General features: G+C 34.9%; 2 protein-coding genes across 2 annotated transcripts in view; one reads left to right on the forward strand and one right to left on the reverse strand.

The window, feature by feature from the left end:
- The window catches only part of LOC112056430 (hemicentin-2-like), a 353490-nt gene that overhangs the window by 75122 nt on the left and 253851 nt on the right, over window positions 1–24517 (forward strand). The window lies entirely within an intron of this gene.
- The window catches only part of LOC112049041 (synaptic vesicle glycoprotein 2B), a 56363-nt gene continuing 34082 nt past the window's right edge, over window positions 2237–24517 (reverse strand). The window contains exons 6-10 of the mRNA XM_052887738.1: window positions 16591–16772; window positions 15382–15538; window positions 13573–13847; window positions 2931–3058; window positions 2237–2388 (exon numbers count right to left, since the gene is read on the reverse strand). Of these exons, the coding sequence (XP_052743698.1) occupies window positions 2345–2388; window positions 2931–3058; window positions 13573–13847; window positions 15382–15538; window positions 16591–16772 (786 nt within the window). The 3' untranslated portion in view covers window positions 2237–2344. The remainder of the gene's footprint in view (window positions 2389–2930; window positions 3059–13572; window positions 13848–15381; window positions 15539–16590; window positions 16773–24517) is intronic.

Genomic DNA, 24517 nt, shown 5'->3' on the forward strand with positions numbered 1-24517 from the left:
AGATTCGAGATGTTTTTGCAGTAAGTTTTTTTTTATTTCCAGCATAGTTTTAGCTCTGGTTTGGCTTGTTTACCCATTTATACCGGTTAGACGGGTTAACGGATCAGCGATTTCTGAAATTTATTGCTTCCAAACACCAAACAAACAGTTTTAGTTGATGACTCCTTCTATTTGGCTATCAGAAATAGGTATGCCGCAATGCGTCTCTATGTAAATGTTTAGACGGTTTCTCTAAATTTAACCAACAGTTCGTCCCGTTCTTAGAACTCACTTCATAAGTTTAACTAGTAATTTATGTAAATAACATAATGTTTTAGTGCTTGTATAAGAGAAAGTTGTTTATCAGTCTTCTGGTGTTTTAGTGGGTGAAGTTCGATAATATAAACGAAAGAAAGAAAATTAGTTTATTAGACACACACACATACACAATACACAGAACACAAACGAAAAAATAAAGAAACTTGAATTAAAAGATATAATTTTTTTTTTCTTTATTGTAAAGTACCAATTTGGTACTTCATAAAATTACGATCTAGCCTACTTATGTGACTAATTAGTGATTTAACTTTAACCTACACTTATAATATATTATTATGCTAAGATAATGTAATATAATATTGGTCTTTTACTGACTATTACGTCTTTAGGTCACTTTGTTCAAAAGAAAAGATATTAAGTAAAACGAATGACTGTGTGTGGTAACAAAATGATCACCACTCAGCGTGTGCTACGCTAGTGGTGGTAAATCCACCAGCGCTATATGTTTCTTTGTAAACGAGTAGAACGATAGACGCCCGCGACTTCGTCAGTACTACTGTATAAAATATCGTTGGGTACTCGTACTTATTGGTTTTTATGTGATCAACATAAGTATATGTCAGAGGATTAGTAGCGCCATCTTACAATTATTAGAGTAACTAATTAGGTGGCGATATCTGTTAGAAACGTCAAGGAGTACGTGTCGTTTATCTGTGAGTTGTTTGTCTGTGGACATCTGTCAGTTGACGATCTCTGAGAGATCTCGCGGTATATTTTAAGTTGATTCAGTTGAACTATTTAGCTGGATCTAGTCAGTTTAGCGGTGAGTCAGTTATCCGTTAGTGAGGCCAGTATAATAATAACATTGCATTGATAGTTACTTAGCTGGAAGGTGACACGAGTGGAGAAGGGGAGTATTAGTTAACTGTAAAAGGGACCTTTAACCCTGCTACTGGCGGTTACCAGCCCGTAATTTCACTCGTGACAGCCTTACTGCCATACGCTAGTTAATCCTGGTTTACATCTGATAGCATCAGCGCTATACTTAATCAATATTGTAGTTAGGGGGTAGAACTGTAGTAGTAAGTTAAATTATCGAATCGGTGATGATTGATAGTGTTACTTTTTGATCTGCCATCCTTGACACGTAAAGCTTAGAACCTGCTCTTAGACTACGGCTTCTCCGTTATTAGAGTAGTATTTAGTCTGCTCCGCCGATATATACTTCAAGTTACTTACAAGTTACATCAATTTCGATGCTTTCAAAATAAAGACAAAAAGAAATAAAGTGGGCAACTTAGCGTAAGCCTTTTGCATGTACAAGCAATTTCATTAAAAGAAACTAAAGTTAGTTTCTCATTCGCCCAGGCACTTTGAAACAATAAACTTGAAACTATATCTCCAAAGAAATTGGATCTCAGTGACCCCAATACGGTGTCCCCAAGTGAAACTTTCTAAAAATTATGAGGTCATGTTAGTTCTTAATTCACTCGAAATAGAGATCAAAATCGAAGGTGTTTTTGGCGTGACGTGACATTTTGCTCACTGTAGGTCGAAGTCGCTTGTACTTATTTATTTATCAAAGCTGACTTCAGCTTGCCTTTGACTCTGAATACAGAGCAAGTTTACAAGTTCGGCTTTAGAATGAATAATCTGTTACGAAACTGTCCTACTGCTGAATTGGGACTGAAAATCATGGTGTCTAAAGGAGTATTTAATACTAATTGTCCATTATTTTGTTTATTATATTTTACAAAATGACAGGCATGAAAAATAATTGCCTAAGGCAGCTAGAATTTTTTTTATAAAAATTCACAGACAGTCAGACAATGCTTAAATTTGAATTTACCTACCCTTTATTTATACGACTAAAGATCTACCTTACAAACTTGGTCTCTTCCAAAGCCAACATGACTCAAACCCAGTATCCTACATACCTGTCTGTAAAAATAAATACAAAATTTTAATTAAAAAAATCTTTTATTTTGTAAAAAAATAAATTGAAGCTAAACTGGCTATGTACCTAATATTAAAATAAACTAAACTAACTAGGTTCTGAACTTAATTTTATTTTGCAATATAAATCTTAATTCTTCTTTACCGGTATCACGAAACTTAAGATACTAATACCTGCAATAAAGAAACAATTAACTTGTCATTAATTATATCACAGCATTACATAAATAACAATGTATGTAATACAAACCATAAATATATTTAAACAGAAAGATTCAAAAATTTCAACTGTGAAAGACAGAAGCTGAAGTGAAGATTTTATTATTATTATTATACTATTCAAATGATATTTTTAACATAAAATATGGAACCGATTACAAAGACAACATTACTAGACCGATTTTTTTAAACAAAAAAGAATTTTCAAAATTGGTTAATAAATGACGAAGTTAAGAGGTAACAAACATTAAAAAAATACGCTTGGTCCTGCAATGGGTCGGTAAAATAGATGATGATAACTGGATTATCAAATTATAAAATGTCCTCATCATTCATAATTCACAAACCATATTCGGCTCACTGTTGAGCACGAGTCTTCTCTGCCTTAATGGTCAGGCCTTAATCCACCACACGTAGAGAATTAAGAAAATTCAGCAAAGCAGTTTCTTATGATGATTTCCTTTACAGTTTGAGCAACGTGATATTTAATTTCTTACCTATCATAGTCCCTGCTAAACTGTAGAATGGCACAACACACCCAAAGTCCAGTAATATAGGAAACAAGACATTCCCGACCAGGCTGCCGATGCGACCCCACATCATTATCATGCCAATGGCCATAGATCTGTAACAGAACAACAATGTGTATGTCGGATTAAGTACGATACAATGGAACGTTAGGTCTGAATTAACTTGGGCGTTATCGGAAGGGTGGGTAACATTGAGGGACTAAATTCTACTATATTCTGTGTCTGTGACAGTACTCTCAGTGTGCCAATGGTGATCTGCAGGCTAATTCACTATATTTGACTAATAATAGAAGAATTCCTATAGTAGATGAATTGCCTGACTAAATTTCGGATTTTATTTCTATAACTATTTGACTAAAACTTACAAGTAGCAATGCTGTTTAGTGGTAAAAATAAGAATACTTATTGTGTTATAAAAAGTTCTTCTATAATATTTATTACTATATACAAAAAGTTCTGCGTGATTTAACTTTAGAATTAATGGGCATACAATCAATCATCCCCTATTTTCCTAACTTTAGGATAGGAATTGTTTTTCAAATTATTATGAAATCTAATTTAAAGTACACCCTTTCTAATTAAAAACGATTTTCGTTACTTGAAAATGTCCCATTTATAACAAATATCCTCATCAAGACAAGGAAAGCCGTGGTTGTAGTAAACAACAAATATAACAAAGCGTTGTAATTTATTATGTCACAGGAAACCCTCTACGATAATTATATAGTGCTTGTATCGCCACATAAGTCACCACAGAGACATTAGATGCAGCGCCATACAAGTGTATGAGTCATGTTAATGTACCGGAATAGGAGCCTAGAGGAATATTAAACGATATCTGTGGGTCCATGCGATCCAACACTCAGTAACTACAGGTTCCGGGAATTTACAGTGTATATCAATGCATATATATTTACAGTATATATCAATGTATATACATTTACAGTGTATCGTCGTTATCAACCCATATACGGCTCACTGCTGAGCTCGAGTCTCCTCTCAGAATGAGAGGGGTTAGGCCAATAGTCCACCACGCTGGCCCAATGCGGATTAGCAGACTTCACATACGCAGAGAATTAAGAAATTCTCTGGTATGCAGGTTTCCTCACGATGTTTTCCTTCACCGATTGAGACACGTGATATTTATTTTCATAAAATGCACACAACTGAAAAGTTGAAAGTGCATGCCCCGGACCGGATTCGAACCCACACCCTCCGAAATCGGAGGCAGAGGTCATATCCACTGGGCTACCACGGCTCTACAGTGTATATCAATGCATATATACCATATCAATGCATCGACTTGGATCTATAATAACGATGATCCAAAATTTTCGTAGCTTGTTTAATTGTTGAAATTAATGGGTTAGTTGTAGCGTTTTACTACAACTACTAGCTGCGCCATGCGGTGTTACTCGCAAAAAAATAATACGTCATTCCGGAATAAAAAAGTAGTCTATGTGTTAATCCAGACTATAATCTATCTCAATTCCAAATTTCAGCTAATTCAGTTTGAGTCACGACGTGAAAGTAACAAACATTCACACTATTATTATAACCATCAGTTTTTCGCAAATCTCGCAAATAATATGGATTTTTCGGAATAAAAGTTAGCGTATGTGTTAATCTAAGGTATAATCTATTTACGTTTTTAATTTCAACCAAATTGATTCAGTAATTGCAGCGTTATAGAGTAACAAACATCCATACAAATATACAAACTTTCGCGTTTATAATATTAGTAGGATTAATAACTCTAGTACTCGTGTTACTTTCGAATACGTCTCTATCTCTCTGTCAAACATGATACTCGCACTATAGACACAGACAGAGAATTAAATGTGTCCCTTATCATTGCCTTCTTACAAATACAATTATGGAATTTTCGTAGCAATTGTTGTTATTATAATGATTATAATGATTATTCTTGGTATTTATCCTCTTCTGTTTGTTAATAATGTTCTGTTTGTTCCTAAATATTGTATTATGCAATAATAACCAGTGCACAGTAAAACTAACTGCGGTTTGTGTTGCACTATGGTTAGGCTTAACTTCAATGTGTTGTTTGTTGAATAATAAATAAAATAAATAAGTAATAAATTACACACATAATAGTTGTTGAGATATTTTTTGTTAATGGTAGACTCATAATAATTGTGATCCAACCACGTAACTGTTATAACTACGGTAGTTATGTGACTATTAACTGGTAATATTAAGTGTAATATAAACGGATTTATTTGGATCCATCATAAATACAAACGGAAATTTTCGTAGTACATTGTTGATAACAGCTGGTGTAAATATGATCATACCACAAATACATAATAACTGCTGGAATAAATTTACATCAAACAACCCTGAACCCACAATTGGATACATTTAACAACTATTAAGCCGCTTTAAATTATGTATTCCATGGGCCAGAGTTTTTGTAGAGCTTATTTTGTAGATAAATTATTACCATAACTAACGGACGTCCGCGACTTCGTCCGCTTGGAATTTATTTTTTCACAAATCCCTCGGGAACCATGGATTTTTCCGGGATAAAAAGTAGTCTATGTGTTAATCCAGGCTATAATATATCTTAATACCAAATTTCAGCTAATTCGGTTCAGTAGTTGACGCGTGAAAGATTAACAAACATTCATATCATCAAAATCATCAGTTTTCGAAAATCTCGGGAAACCATGGATTTTTTCATGGGATAACTCGCTTTCTTTTTAAGCGATTAATTGACGCCTCCCGTGACCAGAAGGCTGGCTTATATTTAAGTCACAGAATCAGTATTGCCATACAACGTATTAATATAGCCAGCCTTCTGCTGGTGTATTTGCTATCATGTTTTATAGTTTGTTTTAATAGGTAAACATCAAATCAATTGACAAAATCTACCTACTATATTACGAGTATATCCACCAGTAAGCACCGGATGACATTTGTACGTAGAATTTCAATTTCGTACATGTCAACTACAAGTATCGTACGTCAAAGACAGTGAATTAGCCTGCTGGGCACTATACAAATACACATAGATTCGGACGAATTCTATGACGTCTAAGGTTATAATTTAAATTTAGTAGATTTCTTTTTTTATAATATGTAGTTTATATAATAATTAATATTATTTAAAATAAACTTGTATATGTATAGTTGCCAAATTATTATCGTGAAGTTAATATAATTTAATAGTGCTTCACAACTAACAATCCAAACCAAATTAATAATTTATAGTTCACAAAATATGGATTTACCTGTCCTGCGAAGTTTGGGTAATCAAACAACAAACACACTTTGCGCTAAGTGGTCGTCAAAGTCATCTAACATTATAAAGGCACATTGTTTCAAAGAAAGTCACCTTTCTGCTTGTCTAATTTTAATAATGCGAGAATCCCTTCTACCGTAAACTTGATGTGACATTCAACAGGGTCTCAGCAAAACTGCGAAGACGTCAGCTTTTCAAATAGACTTTTTATCTTAATCACTTGCTGATCTTCACGTTTTGAAGAGACGGGTCTTATTCTTAGAGTTTTAGCCTTAGTCTTTAAGATCTTTTGTGAAAGATGTTCAAAGTGCTTGATTTCGTTTTGTTACAACGTTTTACTTTGATTTAATGAATGAGTTAACTATTTAATATATTCTATTCTCTCTTTTAATCTTTGAAAAACAGACAGGACATATCAAAGGTTGTAAACTAAGCTTATTTAATCTCGAAAAGACATTTAATTTAAATTTAAAAACCAACAATTTACCATATGAATATCACAACAGTAAAGTTTGAAATATAAAAATCTCTTGTTTTTGAAATTGCACTTCTCTAAACGGGCTTGACAGATTGTAATGTATTTTTGTAGGTATATTTGCTAGAATTTAGAATAAATCGTGAAATATTTTACACCCTCCTGACCTCTCCACTATTGTACTCGCAACTTCAGTATTTTTGTTTATAACGAACTAGCTGACGCCACACGGTTTTACCCGCGTAGTTTCCGTTTCCGTAAGAATACGGAGATGTCATGTAGCCTATAGCCTTCCTGGATAAATGGGCTATGTAACACTGAAAGAATTTTTCAAATCGGATCAGTAGTCCCCGAGATTAGCGCGTTTAATCAAACAAACACTTCAGCTTTATAATATTAGTATAGATGTATGGCAGAATAAGGTAACATTCCTTATTAATGATCTTTTTCATAACAATTGCCAGTTACAAGAAAAGCTATTCTCAAGACTTTCACGTGAGTGAAAAGCACGGAGCGATTGACGCGCGACGCAAATTTTATGACGTGAGCCCTTTATTTTTACCTAATTGCAAGTAAATTAAACAACATAACGAAAAACAAAATGGCCATGTTCAAGATATATATCTAATATTCTATACAAAACAAAAATTCAAGAAAATAAGTTTGCTTTTCCTGAGATTGAAAGCAAAACATGTATTTTTTAAAAAAATAAACTATCGAGAAAAGTTTTACAAATTGTGTATTTTGTATAGTCATAACGAAGCTAACACTTTGAAATATCATTTATATCAGGCTCCTAACTTTTCCAGAATCTGAGATCCAGAACCATTTGTAACCACCAAATTACATATTGCACACTCTTAATTTGAATCACTGAATAAAATAATTAACAATGTAAACTCGAACGTTTCCATAAACAAACTTAGATGTTCCCCGTTAGGTTATTTACGCTTGCAAAAGTCGAGCGCGATCGCTATCGTGATTAATCACGTAATAAAATTAGCCCGCACTAAACGCGTTCTGTTGTAATATATTGCGGCGATATATCATATTTCTGTTCCTTAGTATGAATATTACAAAATTTATACGCTGCAAAACATTATTTGATAGTTTGTAAGAAGCCGGCTGTAGAATGCGTAGAAACCAATTATCTACTAATATTAAATAAAATTAGCCCGCACTAAACGCGTTCTGTTGTAATATATTGTGGTTATATATCATATTTCTGTTTCTTAGTATGAATATTACAAAATTTATACGCTGCAAAACAATACTTGATAGATTGTAAGAGGCCAGTTGTATAATGCGTAGAAACCAATTATCTATATGCGTAGAAACCAATCATCTACATGCGTAGAAACCAATCATCTACATGCGTAGAAACCAATCATCTACTACTACTAATATATACTACCAATATTAAAATATATTGCGGCAATATTGTCATATTTCTGTTCCTTCGTATGAACATTACAAAATTTATACGCTGAAAAACATTATTTAATAGTTTTAAAGAGGTCAGCTGATTTAATCGCGTAGAAAAGAACTCTTATCTTATCTGCCTGTGAAAAACACATTTTAGTTTACTCAGTAGTTTCGGAGATTGGTTAAGAAAAGACTCATATAAAGGAGAAATATTAAATATTAGAGTCATATAAAGAATATTAAATCTTAATGTGTGGCAAGTGACATGAAGGTTAAAAGACAAGTAATAAAACTATTATATCCAGACATGTCATTTTTTGCTTATAAAGTTTATATTTTGTGTTTGTCTCAGTGAAGTAAAATCGACTGGACAAATATAGATGACATTTTGCTTATATATATTAACAGCTCGAATAAGAATACAGTTTACTTATTATCCTAGTTTAATTCGGTAGTCCCATCATTAAGGCCCAAGATCATTGTGTTTTAAAACAACAATGCCAAGTATATTGCGAAAATTGTTGTTGTCCTACTATCCTACTTCCTATCCTACTAGCCTACTAATCCTACTAATATTATAAAGTTTTTGTGAAAGTGTGTAAGTGTGTAAGTAGGTTTGTTCTTCTTTTACGCTGCGGCTACTGAAGCGATTTGGCTGAAATTTGGAATGGAAATAGATTTTACTCTGGATTAACACATAGGCTACTTTCCATCCCGGAAAATCCACGGTTCCCGCGAGATTTGAGAAAAACTAATTCCATGCGGACGAAGTCGCGGACGTCCGCTAGTTGTTAATAAAATATGACTATCACAATGTTTCAAACAAATATTTCTAATATGGTCACCGTAATCCACTTCACGAGCTTTGTGAACACAGTGCCTGTAAACTACAACGTCTTTTACATATGCAAATCCGATGCAGAATAAGATATTTCCTTTTTGCTTTATTTATTGCTGTGAATGGATTGCAGGCGATTGTTATCTTGATTAATTACGTAATAAAATTACCGCTTCATAAACGTGTAATATAGTGCAGTTTAGTATTATGTTTCTTAATAGCATACGTGATTAATGCATTCCATTGTCCATATTTTATTAAAGAAAACTTTACATGCTTTTAACAAACTTATATAAATATTTTTTAACTTGCCCTGTTTGTAGGTATAGGTGAAATTTTAGAAGCTAAATAATAACCACAAGCATCATGTTTGGTATACTTTTTTTTTCTCTTTACTAGTTTTGCCCTTGACTACAATCTCACCTGATGGTAAGTGATGATGCAATCTAAGATGGAAGCGGGCTAACTTGTTAGGAGGAGGATGAAAATCCACACCCCTTTCGGTTTCTACACGACATCGTACCGGAACGCTAAATCGCTTGGCGATACGTCTTTGCCGGTAGGGTGGTAACTAGCCACGGCCGAAGCCTTCCACCTGAACCAATTAAAAAAACCTTTCTTGTAAATCCACTGTGCATACCACTGCGCCACGGAGGCCCACAAAGTTCAGTAAGTGAAACATTAATTGTACTTTATTAGCGCCAAAATGTCGACTATTTAATACAACTATTTTTATTCCACAGATTTCAGCATATTGTGGGGGTAAATGACCCGAAAGAAAGACTCTCCGCCCAATAATTTTATCGTAACTAACAAAAAACTGAAATAATGGTATATTTAAGTTGATTAGTGGCTCGGAATGTCTTTCCTCTGAATTGTTGAAAGAAATTAAATAATCGTCAAAGAGGATTCCTTTTACGTTCGAGTCAGATGAAAAACAGCTGCTAAGTAAAGCTCCGCAACTGACTTCATCATTTGAGCTTTTTAGTCAAAAAATGTAAAAGTAGAAAACCGCCGTCACAGATCAAAGCGTAGGTCTTTGTTCCATTGTAATACTTTTAAAATTCATAGAGCAAGATGAATTTGTCTTAATTTATTAATATTAATTATTATTTGATATTTAATCCTTTTTAATTGGGCTGGCGTCTAATTTCATTAAGTAAAGAAAACTAGTCTATCTCTTTGACACTATTATTTATGTATCTAAGGTCTATCTCCTCTCTACTTATTAAACCTAATAATAATTATTATTTAATATTTAATCCTTTTTAATTGGTCTGGCATCTAATTTCATAAATTAAAGCAAATTATTTGAGACACTAATACTTTGAAAATATTAGTTTTAATTTGTAAACAGATAAAAAAAATACTCCTAAAGTCACTACTCCTCACTACTAACTATTTTATCCAATATGACAGCTAAAAATACGAGGCTGCAAAGAAGAGCATATCCGCTAATTTAGTAGTATGCTACTGCGCTGTCACAATATTAAAACAAAGACTATTAAAAATATTAATACTGTATTTAAGCTGTCAATCAACCTATACTTTGTCTGTGGTCTCACAATCCGCCATCTTTGTATGTCACCTGTCAATGTCATATGTGCTTTTTTGTGTTATTGCAATGTGATCGATCGATTTTAAAGTTATTTTATTGCTTTTATTGTAAACTTTTCATAAAATTAGTAAACGTAAACAAGAAGATTTGCTCAAAAATTTGAAGAGTAAACATAAACAATGTATATAAAAATCTATAAAATCACCAATTTCCAAAACTCCCACTAAACTTTAATGGCAATCCCTTTTATTTGCACCAAAATATGTTTTACTACATACTAATCGCATGCTAAATATGTCGTGCATACAAATACGAATACATACTGATTGAATGATAAATACGTTGGCCACTTTCAAATGACACAATATCAAATACCAACAGTACGCAGAAGCGACAAAATGCAAGGAAATCATTAGTTATCGCAGGAAACATTTCAACACTTGACAATGTGATGCATGTATTGTTCTAACGAGTATTTGATTGTTTCTTCGAAGTCAATAATTACAAATGTGTAATTTACAACAAAAAGCTACTAATTACGGTCACTATTAACTACTAGAAAGAGTGCCGGTGTTAGCCAGACCATCCTCATTTTATAAAAGCTATAAGTATGTCTGTCAGCTCGTGATCCTACCATAAATAAGTACGGGAGACAATAGCTAAACTATGGAGTTTCAACCGTGGTGGGTTAAAGCGGTAGCAGGTTTCAATGGCCTTAACTCTTTACTCTAAGTTATAAGAGTAATTTATTATGCCTAGGAAAACATAGACCTCTAGTATGAACTTCCAAACACCACAGTCTCGAGCCAGCATTCTGTGATCAGAGCACTGCGTGGGGACAACTAACATTTTTGGTGAGAGGATGCCATTCCAGAACCTTGGGAACCGAATGTCTTTCTGAGCTTTTTTAGAAATCAAGTCTTGTTTCCGTACGTCATCAGTAGGCTACACGCACTGTACGAAGACTTTCGTCTTCAGGTAATGAGGAATTTTGGACAAAAATATGTCACAGAGTGGTAGTGAAAATTATTATGATGTATAAATATAATACCACGGCTTAAACTCCATAGCCAACCGTACATACCTAGTTTTTTTAAGCTATTGCATAGCTTTTATCGCGGGCATTTAAGCGCGACGATCGAATCAAGAAATTCCGTAACAAAATTAAACCTAACACCCAAGCCGTGCATCACGTTAACACATTACGACGTTATCATATCGACTCAACTGGACATGTGATGTGAAACTAAGGGGCAAAACTTATTAAACAGAGAGAAACAGAGTTCGATTCCATCTCAACCTAAAGACATTTTTTATTTATTTATTCTTTTATTTTTTATTCTTTCCTAAAGAAAAAAAATACTGTATAAACAAATAATTACTATAATTGTATATCAGTATGCAGTCCCCGGGAGCCACACATATTTTTTTTTAACTGCCGAAGATCTGGCCTTCATAGGCCCTGAGTCCATAATTACAGTCACTATTAAGTCCTGAGTTACCTTCACCTGAATTTGTGCGACCAGTTTACAATGTTAATAATGTTGGTTCATTTGACCTTTGAGGTTCGCAGTAAAGCCTCCCTGACAGCTGACTTAACTTACCGGCAGGAACTAAGTCTTACAGACACTAAACAAGGATTGTCTCTAACAAAGCATTGCCTTTAGCAGTAGTGTATAGTTTTATCAAACTATCAACATAGAGGGTGGGCCGGGCTCACTCTAGGATGGTCAAGTGCCCACTCTAGAATTCTAGGCTGCCGATTTAAAATTCTATGATGGACGCCAATATACAAAGAAAAATCAATAAAATCAGTCGATCCGTTTCAGAGGCCAGCATCCACAAACATTGTAAATTACATTTCTATAATGAGTGTCGACTCTGTTCAGCAGTATGTCAGGGACTGACTCCTTAAGGTGGGCCTGGGCCCACCCTAGAAAACAATCCTAGATACGTCAATGACTATCTACGGGACGAATTTACACTGTTTAAACTATCAAAGCCCTAAAAAGTACTAAGTACTAAAATTAGGTATTTGTATTTAAAGTTAAGTAGGTACTTGCAATGTGCTTAAAGCAGTAGGTACCTACCACACACGCATCAGACAATATACAATCATGTACTGCATAGACCCCAAGATGATGGAGAATAGTTTCTGTCCTATCCTACTAATATTATAAACGCGAAAGTTTATATGGATGTTTGTTACTCTTTACCGGCTCTTTAACCAGCCAGTTGGCTGGTGGGAGGCTTCGGCCGTGGCTAGTTACCACCCTACCGGCAAAGTCGTACCGCCAAGTAATTTAGCGTTCCGGTACGATGCCGTGTAGAAACCGAAAGGGGTGTGGATTTCATCCTCCTCCTAACAAGTTAGCCTGCTTCCATCTTAGACTGCATCATCACTTACCATCAGGTGTGATTGTAGTCAAGGGCTAACTTGTAAAGAATAAAAAAAAAATCTACTGAACCGATTTAGCTGAAAATAACGGAAATACTTTTCATCCCGTAAAATTCACGGTTCCCGGGGGATTTGTTAAAAACTAAATTTCACGCAGATGAAGTCGCGGAGCGCTAGTAGTTTATAATTGCAAGAGAGGGAGTAACGAGTAAAGGAAGAACAAGAGAGTAGACAATACTTTGTTCCGTCAACTACTATTATAAAAAAATCCTTATAATTATGTCTAGAATGCAGTACATATTTTGATATCATCGGACAAGCAAGAGATATGTGTCATGTAGCCCAGTAGATATGACCTCTGCCTCCGATTCCTGAGGGAGTGTGGTCCAATCCAGTCCAGGGCATGCACCTCTAACTTTTCAGTTGTGTGCATTTTAAGAAATTAAATATCACGTATCTCAAACGGTGAAGGATAAACATCGTGAGGAAACCTGCAACCAGAGAATTTTCTAAATTCTCGTGTATGAAGTCTGCCAATCCGCATTGGGCCAGCGTGGTGGAATATTGACCTAACCCATCTCATTCTGAGAGGAGACTCGAGCTCAGCAGTAAGCCGAATATGGGTTGATAACGAAGATAAATTAACTTACCTCATAGTGGTTGGAAAGAAATCAATCACTAAGTATTGGTTCAGGTTAACCAAAAATTGGGCAAGCGCTAAGTCTAACGAAAATAGTGAGACCATAATTGCTTTTGAGCTCGCCCATCTCAGCGCCAAGGTCATGCCGATGGACATTAGGCTAACTGCTATATAAAGGTTCTTCTTGCCTACTTTTACTATTAGAAACCCGCTGATGATAATTGGTCCTAGACATACGGAACCAAGTATCATACTGTTGATGTAAGTAGCTGCACCGCCGACTACCTGAAATATGAACAGCAATTATTGTTATTTTATAGTTTACTTGTGTATTTCTATAAACACTCATTATCGTAATATATATAAATGCGAAAGGTCAATCACGAAATTTCCAAAATCAATTGACGTACAAAGATGAAATTTGGCAGGGAGGTAGTTTACAGTTAGTAGACATTCGCTAAGAACGGATTTTGCAAGAGGGCCGGATTAAGCTCTAAGGGCGGACGAAGTCGCGGGCGTCCCGCTAGTCATCAATACATATAAGTATAAATAATGTGTCTGGCTGTGATTTAAAAATAACTGCTTTTATTTATTTTTACGATACCAAAACAAAAACACGTGTTCTTTAAACGTGATTTTAATAGGACTTTTACTGGAATATAGAAAAGGTGATTGAGCAATATAAAAGCTACTTTTTATTCCGGAATAATCAATGGTTCCCGCGCGATTTGTAAAAAAATTCTGAATTTCGCACATATGACGTTGTCGGCCATCGATATCAGGTTGGTTTATTGGATCTTTATCCTATGTAGCTAATTGACGTGACGTGATCCAAGTTCTTAAACGGAAAATCCACCTCATAATCGGTCTATTCGCTAAGAATTTAAGATGCCACATTATACAGAAACAAAAAGACTGGCGTGTAAAACTTGTAACACACCTATTTTTATTTAGGGGTTGAATAAAATTAGACGAGGTCGCAGACATTTGCAAATAGACTAATGTAGACTAAAAAAACCCTTATAAAACTGTTTAAAAGCAAACTGCCGATACATTTTAGATTATTGTGACTAGCAAACGATTTTTCAACGCCTCGTGCAGTCAAAAGAGAGTCTGTTGGTAATAAATCTAACGCGTTCGTGCATATTCGTGACTATGAAACCACAGAATGGAGTGCTAACCCTCTTATATATTTATGGACTAAGAGTCTTTTGAAAGTATTGACATATATCCGTACTTTATTCTTTTTAATAAAAATGAATAAAATAATAGCAAAAATACTACAAATGCGAACATAAATCTATTTGTCTGTTACTTTTTCTTAACTGAACTTCTGAATTTATTTAAAGATGATTTTTGGGATAAAGAATTTGACTTTAGAACAGAATAACTCTTCTCTTATATTCTACCTCAAAGTCTTTATTTGTTGCGAAAATAAAAATAGAAGACGGTAAAATAGAGGATGAAAGTTTGTATAAAAATCCTTAATTTATCAGTTGTATTATGTTTAATAATTAGTACATGAATCTAGGAAAATACATGAATGTTTATATAGATGTTCTCGCGGACGTTGTCGCGGGTGTCAGAAAGTTTCATAATAAAATCTTTTACTTTCTCTGTATTACGTAAACCAGGATCCATGGAGCATTTTACAATTGATTACTATCCACCAGTTCAGTACCAGAATCAAGAATTTTCGTAAATATAAAACTTGAGCGTCTCATCCAGATGAAGCTACTCATGGAAAATTAAATTGATTGTAATCAGCTGTAGAAATGCTAGGCTAACACAGTTTTGTATATTTCAAAATCTCACTTACTGGTACACAAGTTTTGTTCACCGTTGCATTCATGCTTCTAGCGACCAAGTCGTGTGTGTAGCTATCTAACATGCTACAGAGGTCTTGATTGTCTGAACTACTGTAGTGTTCTACTATAGTGGACAACTGAGGGAACCACAGCCTTATTACGTTGTATCTAGAACAAAGGATTCAATTATTATCAGACATAGGAGTTGCATTGGTTTTTGGTAGACCGTTTTGACAACTTGGTTCAAGAAAGGAATGCATGGAACATTTTTTTTTTTTATTCTTTATAAGTTAGCTCTTGATTACAATCTCACCTGATTAGTGATGATGCAATCTAAGATGGAAGCGGGCTAACTTGTTAGGAGGAGGAAAATCCACACCCCTATCGGTTTCTACGTCTTTGTCGGTAGGGTGGTAACTAGCCACGGACGAAGCCTCCCACCAGTCAGACCTGGACCAATTAAGAAAACCTTAATCGGCCCAGCCGGGGATCGAATCCAGGACCTCCGTCTTATAAATCCACCGCGGATACCACGGAGGCCGTCGAATATTTAGAAATCGAGCCTCTTATTTGTACGGAAATTACAAGTAACAGGCTCTATTTCTAAATATTTAAGATCTTTTAACCGACTTCCAAAAAGGAGGTTCTACGTTCGGCTGTATGTATGTTTTTTTTTTAATTTACTTAATAAGCCATCCATTTAATACTTCCATGTTATAAATACAAAGAAACTCTTTCTGGTTTTCGGTCCGAGTAGCACAAGGTTTTATTATTTAGCTTTATGCCATGATAACTAATCAACATAAAGACATATAGCTTTAACGTTTTTTTATTCTGTGAAAATAACTATAAACTGATGCTGAGACACATTACAATTAAATAAATAAATAAATATACTTAAACAATACACATCACTATCTAGCCCCAAAGTAAGCATACAGAGTAGCTTGTGTTATGGGTACTAAGACAGTTGATATTATAATTTTCATATACATTTATATACTACATATAAATACTTATATAATGTATAAATACACACAGACACTGGAAAACACCCATGCTCATCACACAAATATTTTCCAGTTGTGGCAATCGAACCCACGGCCGTGGATGCAGAAAGCAGGGTCACTACCCACTGCGCCACGCGGCCGTCAAATTACATCCATATCACAACATACGATTTTTTGCACATACATATCCGTTTCAAAAGGTGTACTTACAATAGCATAGTGAAGAAGCTCATGACACAGAAAAGCAGTAGATATAGGCCGCGGGGTTTTTGGAACATCGGCTTCACGTTATGGAGGCCCGCCGTGAGCATGCTCGCGAAACTCTTGTTCACCCCATTCTCTGGCGACTCGTCGATTGAGTACGTCTTTTTGTCTTTCCACAAATCTTTGTACTATAAATCAACAATTTTAAGTTAAAAATACAAAAAGTCAACCAAAAATAATTTTACAATAATATTAAAACTACGTACCTACATATCTATTACTTTAACTACATATTATAAAAATTAAAAAGGAAATATACTAAATTTAAATTATATCTAAAGGCTCAGGCGTCGTAGAATTCGTCCGAATCGACGATCATTGGTAAAGAGTCCAGAAGGCTGGCAGTATTGCCACATTGTATGGCAATACTAATTCATTGGCTTAAATATAGGCCAGTCACGGTAGGTGTCGATTAAACGCTTTGCAAGTTCTTTGTAAAGAAAGCGTGTACAATTTTAAGTTAAATTAAACTACTATAGTGTAGCATGGGTACGGTGACAGTTGCATTACGACGTTTATAATACGTACTATTATCGTGAATCGTGACAAACTTTCAAAAGTGAAACTAACTGTCACCCGCACCATGCTACGTGAAATGAACTGTAGACTATTCGTAGCCACTAGTAAGTTAGTATTTCCGACTAAACACGACACAAAACTAAACAAAATAAACACCAACGGAAAAAAAATTTTTCACCGTTTGAGACACGTGATATTTAATTTCTAATTTCTTAAAATACACTCAACTGAAAAGTCGGAGGTGCATGCCCCGAACGGGATTCGAACCCACACCCTCCGGACAGTTGCCTTACGACGTTCATAATACGTACTACTATCGTGAATCGTGACAAATTTTCAAAATTGAAACAAATTGTCACCCGCACCATGCTACGTGAAACGAACTGTAGACTATTCGTACCCACTAGTAAGTTAGTATTTCCGACTAAACACGACACAAAACTAAACAAAATAAACACCAACGGAAAAAAAAATTTAAAGGATATATTTTGCGTAATTTTTTTTCTTTATTATGTATGGCTCTGTAAAGCCATTTGTTTTTCAAAAGTTGGAGTTTACAGTGAAAGCCTCCGTGGCGCAGTGGTATGTGGATATACAAGACGGAGGTCCTGGGTTCGATCCCGGGTTGGATTGATTGAGGTTTTCTTAATTGTGATTCTTAATAGTCCAGGACTGGCTGATGGAATGCTTCGGCCGTGGCTAGTTACCCCCCTACCGGCAAGGTAGGGGGGTAACTAGCCACATTCACTTAATGAATATAACCTAGGATAAATATAACCAGCCACTTCTGCCTGCCACAAGATAAAATATCTAGTGTTATCATCATCATTATCAACCCTTAATCGGCTCTCGGCTGAACACGAGTCTCCTCTTAGAATAAGAGGGATTAGGCCAATAGTTCCCCACGCTAGCCCAATACGGATTGGCAGACTTCACACACGTAGAGAACTAATAAAATTCTCAGGTATGCAGGTTTCCTCACTATGTTTTTCCTTCACCGTTTGAGACACATGATATATAATTTCATAAAACGCACATAACTGAAAAGTGTATCACATAACTATTCCATAATTCAATTTGCACTTGACTCCATCCATTTGTTTATATTTTTGTGAAATCTAATTTCCATGTATAAGATAAACAAACGACCTCCACCGCGAAGGCAATATAAAACATATTTCACTGGTGCTACAGCACCGAGACAATAAGACACTAAACATATATTGGGAGATGGTATCAGGTGCTGTGACGTCATAGCCAGGGTTTTCACCTACACTGACAATAAAAAATATACAACTATGTAAGAGCTACACTTAGTTGTTATAGTGTTATTTAGTTTTGATGTTCCAACCAACGAAATAAAAAGTCAATAAAAAAGGCAATTTTTGAGCACTCGGTACCTAAATATTATTATTATAGTGTAACCGTAAATTTTGTCATTTTTATTTCATATCAGATGACAAAGACAAAACTTGTGAATAAGCTATCAAACATTTATCGGAAAATGGTGAAATAAACCTAGCACGAATATACGAAATGCGAATGTTAAGATGGATGAGTGATGAGACAAGAATTCATAAAATAGGGAATCTGAAAGTGGCTTAGCTTGTAGAAGTAGAAGAAGGTTAGCTTGGCATGGACATATACTGCGGAAGGATGAAAGTCGATCACCAGAAGAATGTTAGAATTTCAAGTAGGAGGACACGCGAGGAGAGGAAGGCCAAAGAAGAGATGGTTGGAGTGTGTGAAAGAGGACAGGTATGTAAAGGGAATGGATGATAAGTTGACGGGTAATAGAGAAGAATGGAGGAGATTGACATATTTTGCCGACCCCACATAAGTGGGATATGGTAAAGGAAGGTGAAATAAACTTAGCAAGTGATATCAATAACATATAGCTGTTATTAGTAGCGTAACAAGGTCTTTAACTATCTCAGCCAGCAGTTAGAAAGTTGCTGGTGTTACACCCCTCTGCTTCGGAGAGCACGTCAAACCATCGGTACCGTTATATATTACTAGTTACTATTATAAAGCCTTCCTCGATAAATGGGCTATCTAACACTGAAAGAATTTTTCAAATCGAACAAGTAGTTCCTGAGATTAGCGCGTTCAAACAAACTCTTCAGCTTTATAATATTAGTAAAGATTAACACCTGATAATGATTGTTAATTTTACATTATTATACTGATCCGGCCAACCCGGAAATCTAAAATCTGTAACCCCTCTCATTCTAGTGGGCCCTAAAGTAGGGTATTAATGATCAATGTAACTGCCCTGAAAATCAATTACGAACTCTCACTACTACCATTATACAGGATGTCCTGTAATTAATGAATGAAACGCAAACGGTAGATACACCACCTAATTATCTAAAACTGCAGTACGTACAGAACTAGATACAATACTCTCAGACAAAAGCCAGCCAGTAAATAAATGGTGGCATATCAATGAGTCACATTCTACAGTATGTGGTTACGCCAGCCACCTTAGTGCATATAAATAACCAAATACGATCGAAGTAGTCGAATAGAGTCAGGAAGAATGAATATATACAAATTTCTACGTCTAGTGTATAGGTACCTAGGCGATGGTACTGTGATTATGCTAGATTCATCTCCCTTAAATATAGGTAGGATTTAGAAAGGAATACAATGCGATCACTTCTCTCGTCTCATCGTCTCTACTTTGGCCATTCTTATAACTATGCTTTTCTCGATTAATATCTAAATATTTTCTTGTTTCGTAATTTTTAGAGCTCTTTTTATATAGTCGTAGTACGAAGTAATATAATTAAAGATTGATAACTCCTAAAACAAGATATATCTAGATATAATATGGCATTATGAAAAATTATATCTACTTGAAAAAAATCAATAATAAACTAGTTCACCGCGTCGAGTTGCCTCGACTGGTGACAGAAGGGCTGGCTCATTTTTTGCACAAAGGATCTGCCTGGCTGTCCAGCGCGCAAATGTAGCCAGTATTCATGACACCATTCCACGTGGGTATGATTTGAATAGTTATAAGGTTAAGTTAGCTTAAGTTTCGTAGTGTATAAAATTAAAAAAAAATTATAATAAACTTAAGCTAGCTTATCAGTAACTCTACAAAATGTGTCCATGTGGAATACTGGCAAGAATTCTGTACATTAATTACATTTATTAAAATGAAAATATAAAGAGCTACTTTTTATTCAGATATTTTCTCAGGAATGGGATCTACGTGAGTAAAACCAAAAAGTTGTACAAATCAAATTGCCAGTATTACATTATGCCAACAGTGTATAAAACATTGCGGTAACCCTATTCAGCCGTAAATACCGGTATCGAATGGCGGCAGTATTCTTAGAATTTATACGAACGTTTCAACTTCTCCCGCCATTCCCATCCGCGATAGAATGCCGGAGATTTATGCGGCCTTAACGGGTTGTTTGCCAGGTTATTGTTTTGCATATGTGTTTACGCTTTTATGGTTGCCAGAGACGTAAAGTTTGATATATTTCGGCCAATATACAATTTGTTTCCGACGTGTTTAGAGGCGTGACGGTTCTTACATAACATTTTGCACACATTCGTAATCTTCTTAACCGAAACTCTTTGCAGTTCTGGTTGACATCTTTTTGTACAGTTAAAACAAAAAAAAAATATCTATTCATGTTATTTTTGTAACGCATTATATATTTTTTTCCAAAATGTTCCAAACCGTTTAGTTAGACATTTCATACAGGAAACTGTATTTACTTATCAGCGTTTATCTACCAATTCTCAGCAAATAATGATCCAAATAAAGATACCTGAAGTTGGGAAGTTGGTGGTCACAAAACACAATAAGCTGTCTTAAATAACATTAACTTTTATCAGAAATCATTACAATGTCAAATATTAGATACCCTAAACTCACAAGCCCGCACTGAAGCAACGCGGGGGCCTAAAGCTCCAAATCCTCCTCTAAGGAAGTAAACTCGGTCCTCAAACCACTAACAATAAAATAGACTAATATTACTTAGTATATTATTTTTAAAAATAGTAAATTTTGGTTCGCAACTGTACCAGCCTGTACAAAATCGATACACTGTACACGAAAAGCTCTCAAAAGCAAATGTCATTTGCATACAATTTTATCTTGACCCTGAGCAAAACGTGTGCGGGAAATGGATTTAGCGACGTCATGTCGAGACGACAAAATGTCAAGAGAACGCTATGTCAAGGATTTGTTACTGTTTTATCGACTTTTGGGTCTTGAAAATGTATTGTTTTGTTCAAAAATTCCGATGTAAGGAAAATATATAGAACTATAGAACCATTATAGAACGAACGCCTGCGATAACCTCACTATAAACGTTAAAAACTGGTCAGACTATGATTCTACCGAATAAAGGCCTAGGCATTTAAGGAGTTTGGTCCGAGGAGACTTTGCAAATAATTATATTTTTACCGACTTCAAAAAAGGAGGAGTTTCTCAATCCCACGCGCATGTGTTTTTTATGTTTTATAAGTATAACTTCGTCATTTAATAACCAATTTTGAAAATTCTTTTTTTTTTGTCTGAATTAGTATCGCCTTCTAACTGATCAATAGAAATATAGGTACGGTGTTATTTTTCGAATTTTAGAGTAAGGTGTCTTTGAAGTCGGTCGTAATCCGTCGGTCGGTCGGTCGGAAGTCTTAATTTTTTTGTTAAAAAGATTTCATTATTTCTTACCACGGACCAAACTCCGTAATTTGGACGATGCAAGCGCAAGTATAAAGATAAGTTTTATATATTTTCCTCAGCATACTACATTAAATCATGTCCCCAATGCCAGCCACCTTCTTTCATGGCAACCCATCAAGACACTATTTAAAGATAAACTTTTAGGGTCTCTAGAGAAGGGTGGCCTTGAAGTTAAGTAGACAGTAACTGTGGAAGGGTTTTTGTGGGTTCTGGATGATGCCACTTGTTCGCTAGTTTATCATTATCAGCCAATTGTAACTGTCAGACCTCCCTCGTTATAGAAGAGGGGATTTAGACGTACCACGCTGTTCCAATCGGACTTAGGGCGATATTGTTAAATTGTTTTAAGATCACTATCAGGAGTCAATGTTGTCAAAGTCAATGTCAATGACCGACGGCGTAACATGCTCTCCAAAGCACAGCGATTTTACACCTTTATGTGATCCGAATCCACATAAGCTGATATAATAACCACTAGGCCTATGAGACAGATTCGTCAGGTATTCGAGGAAAATAGCATAATCAATCTATCAATCTAACAATGGATTAATTTAAACGTAGGCGTATCTGGACATAATACCAAAGCTGGACAGAAATAGAATCTACCAATCGGTTAGAAACTCAGACGAATTATATATAGACCTGCCTCGCTAGACTTTATCCCTCTGTAAAAATATAAGATCAACGATCTAATGCGTTTAAAAAAACTGTTTCTATAGAATCGATGTTTCATTACTGTAATTATTGAATCGTTGTCGTGTAAAGACGTTCCTTAATGTCGGTTTGGTCAGTTGAATGGCACAAAATGGTCAACAACTTCTAGTTTACTAAATCATTACGATTTGTTACATTTGTGATTATTTCTAACATAATAATACCAAAATTTAATAAAAACGGTATTTAAAAAGAATCGATTCTTCAGCTGAAACAACAAAAGATCGATCAATTAATCGAATATTTTGTACGGAGTCTAGGCGATGAGTTTGTTAGTCTGTGTAAAAATTACACGTGGGTGTATTGCGAATAAAATATATAGTAGTGTATAGACACAAAATATATTTATTGGTGTTAAATATGTGGGAGTTTAACTCATCCCTCAAAAACGACTGACCGGTTTGTTTGTGTGCGTTACTAGTGCTTAGGTATTTAGTCTGAGGGAACAAAGATATAAAGGATAATCCAAGGACCTTGTTAATAATAAATACGGCACGTTGCATGTATGCCAGGAGGTCGGTGCGCTATCTTTGGTAAAAGCATTATTTAATATTAATTTGTATTCTTTGTGATATCGTGTCGCCGGTCATAAGAAAATCTCGTTATAAGTAAAGGGATGACAAAAATATTATAAAAAGCATAATCTATTGCTTTTGTTAATATTTTTGTCATCTAACTAATTAGTGTAACCACCGAGGAGTAGTGGTTCGACTCCCGCTCTGTTGGTCTATTGTCGTACTCATACTCTTTCTGCCAGACTCTTATTATCTTATTATCAGTCTTTCCCGACTAGTTAGAGGGGAATGAGAATATTGGTCGTATTTTTAAAAGATACGGCAAATATTCTTAAAAAAAATAAGGTAATTTTATGGAAATATGTTTTCGAGAATATTTTAAAATGGTTATTAAAAAAAACTCTGGCTGAGCATGTTTTGACCTCTGTTTGGATCAAGGCGCGTTTTTACCAACTTTTACTTAATTCGATAAAAAATATGAAAATTGTTTATTTTTTTAAACTATTGAAGCATGCTAAGGTAATGTTAAATTTAATATAGAATGACTTTCTATGGTACTCGTAGTTAACAAAAATATTTTATTTTATATTTTTGGAGTTTACTCCTTAAGAATACATTTTTCATATACCCCCGGTATGAAAAAAATATAGGCAGTAAAATTCGATGATCGAATGACAGAGTTACGTTTTTTGTGCGCAATCTATTCTGCGCACCTTTCACTTTTCAGGCGGCAGTATTGAGAAATATGTATTGTATGCTGCGGGGTAACATACACTCATTTAGACAGTCGATCTCAAAGAGTGAACTCCGTTCGTGTGTCAGAGCTGACACAAATTTTTTTAGCTCTATTTCCCAGTAAAGCATTTTTTTCTAAAGGATCGCAAAAGGAAAGGAGGAAAAATGTTTATTCTGTAAGATCCTAATTGTGAATACGTAGAAATAAATATTACAAAAGATTTACTAAAGGAGAATCTAATCAACTTGTTGATAATAAACACGCTACTTTGCATACACGCCGTGAAGGCGGAACCAAGTTACCCTTGTTAAAAGCGTTATTTAATATTCATTTGTATGCTTTGTGATGTCGTGTCGTCGGCCATAAGACAATCTCGTTACGAGTCGGGGGATTAAAGAGGGGATGAAAAAATGTGTAAGCACCACGTTTTTGTCTTTTGTAACAAGAATTGCCATCTGTTTTTTGTGTTATATTCTTATTTATATTAACTTAAAATTAGTGAAATATACAAAGACTGTTCATTCAAAACTATTACATAAGCATGACCCTAAGACATTGCTTTTTATAGTGTCTAATAATAATTGACAACGAACCTAGCTGATCGCCAATACTTACAAATTGTAGGGGAAAAACCAACGTCTATAAATAAAGTCCAACTCAAATTGGAGCACTGTT

The sequence above is a fragment of the Bicyclus anynana genome, chromosome 20 (assembly GCF_947172395.1).
Source record: "Bicyclus anynana chromosome 20, ilBicAnyn1.1, whole genome shotgun sequence".
Lineage (NCBI taxonomy): Eukaryota > Metazoa > Arthropoda > Insecta > Lepidoptera > Nymphalidae > Bicyclus > Bicyclus anynana.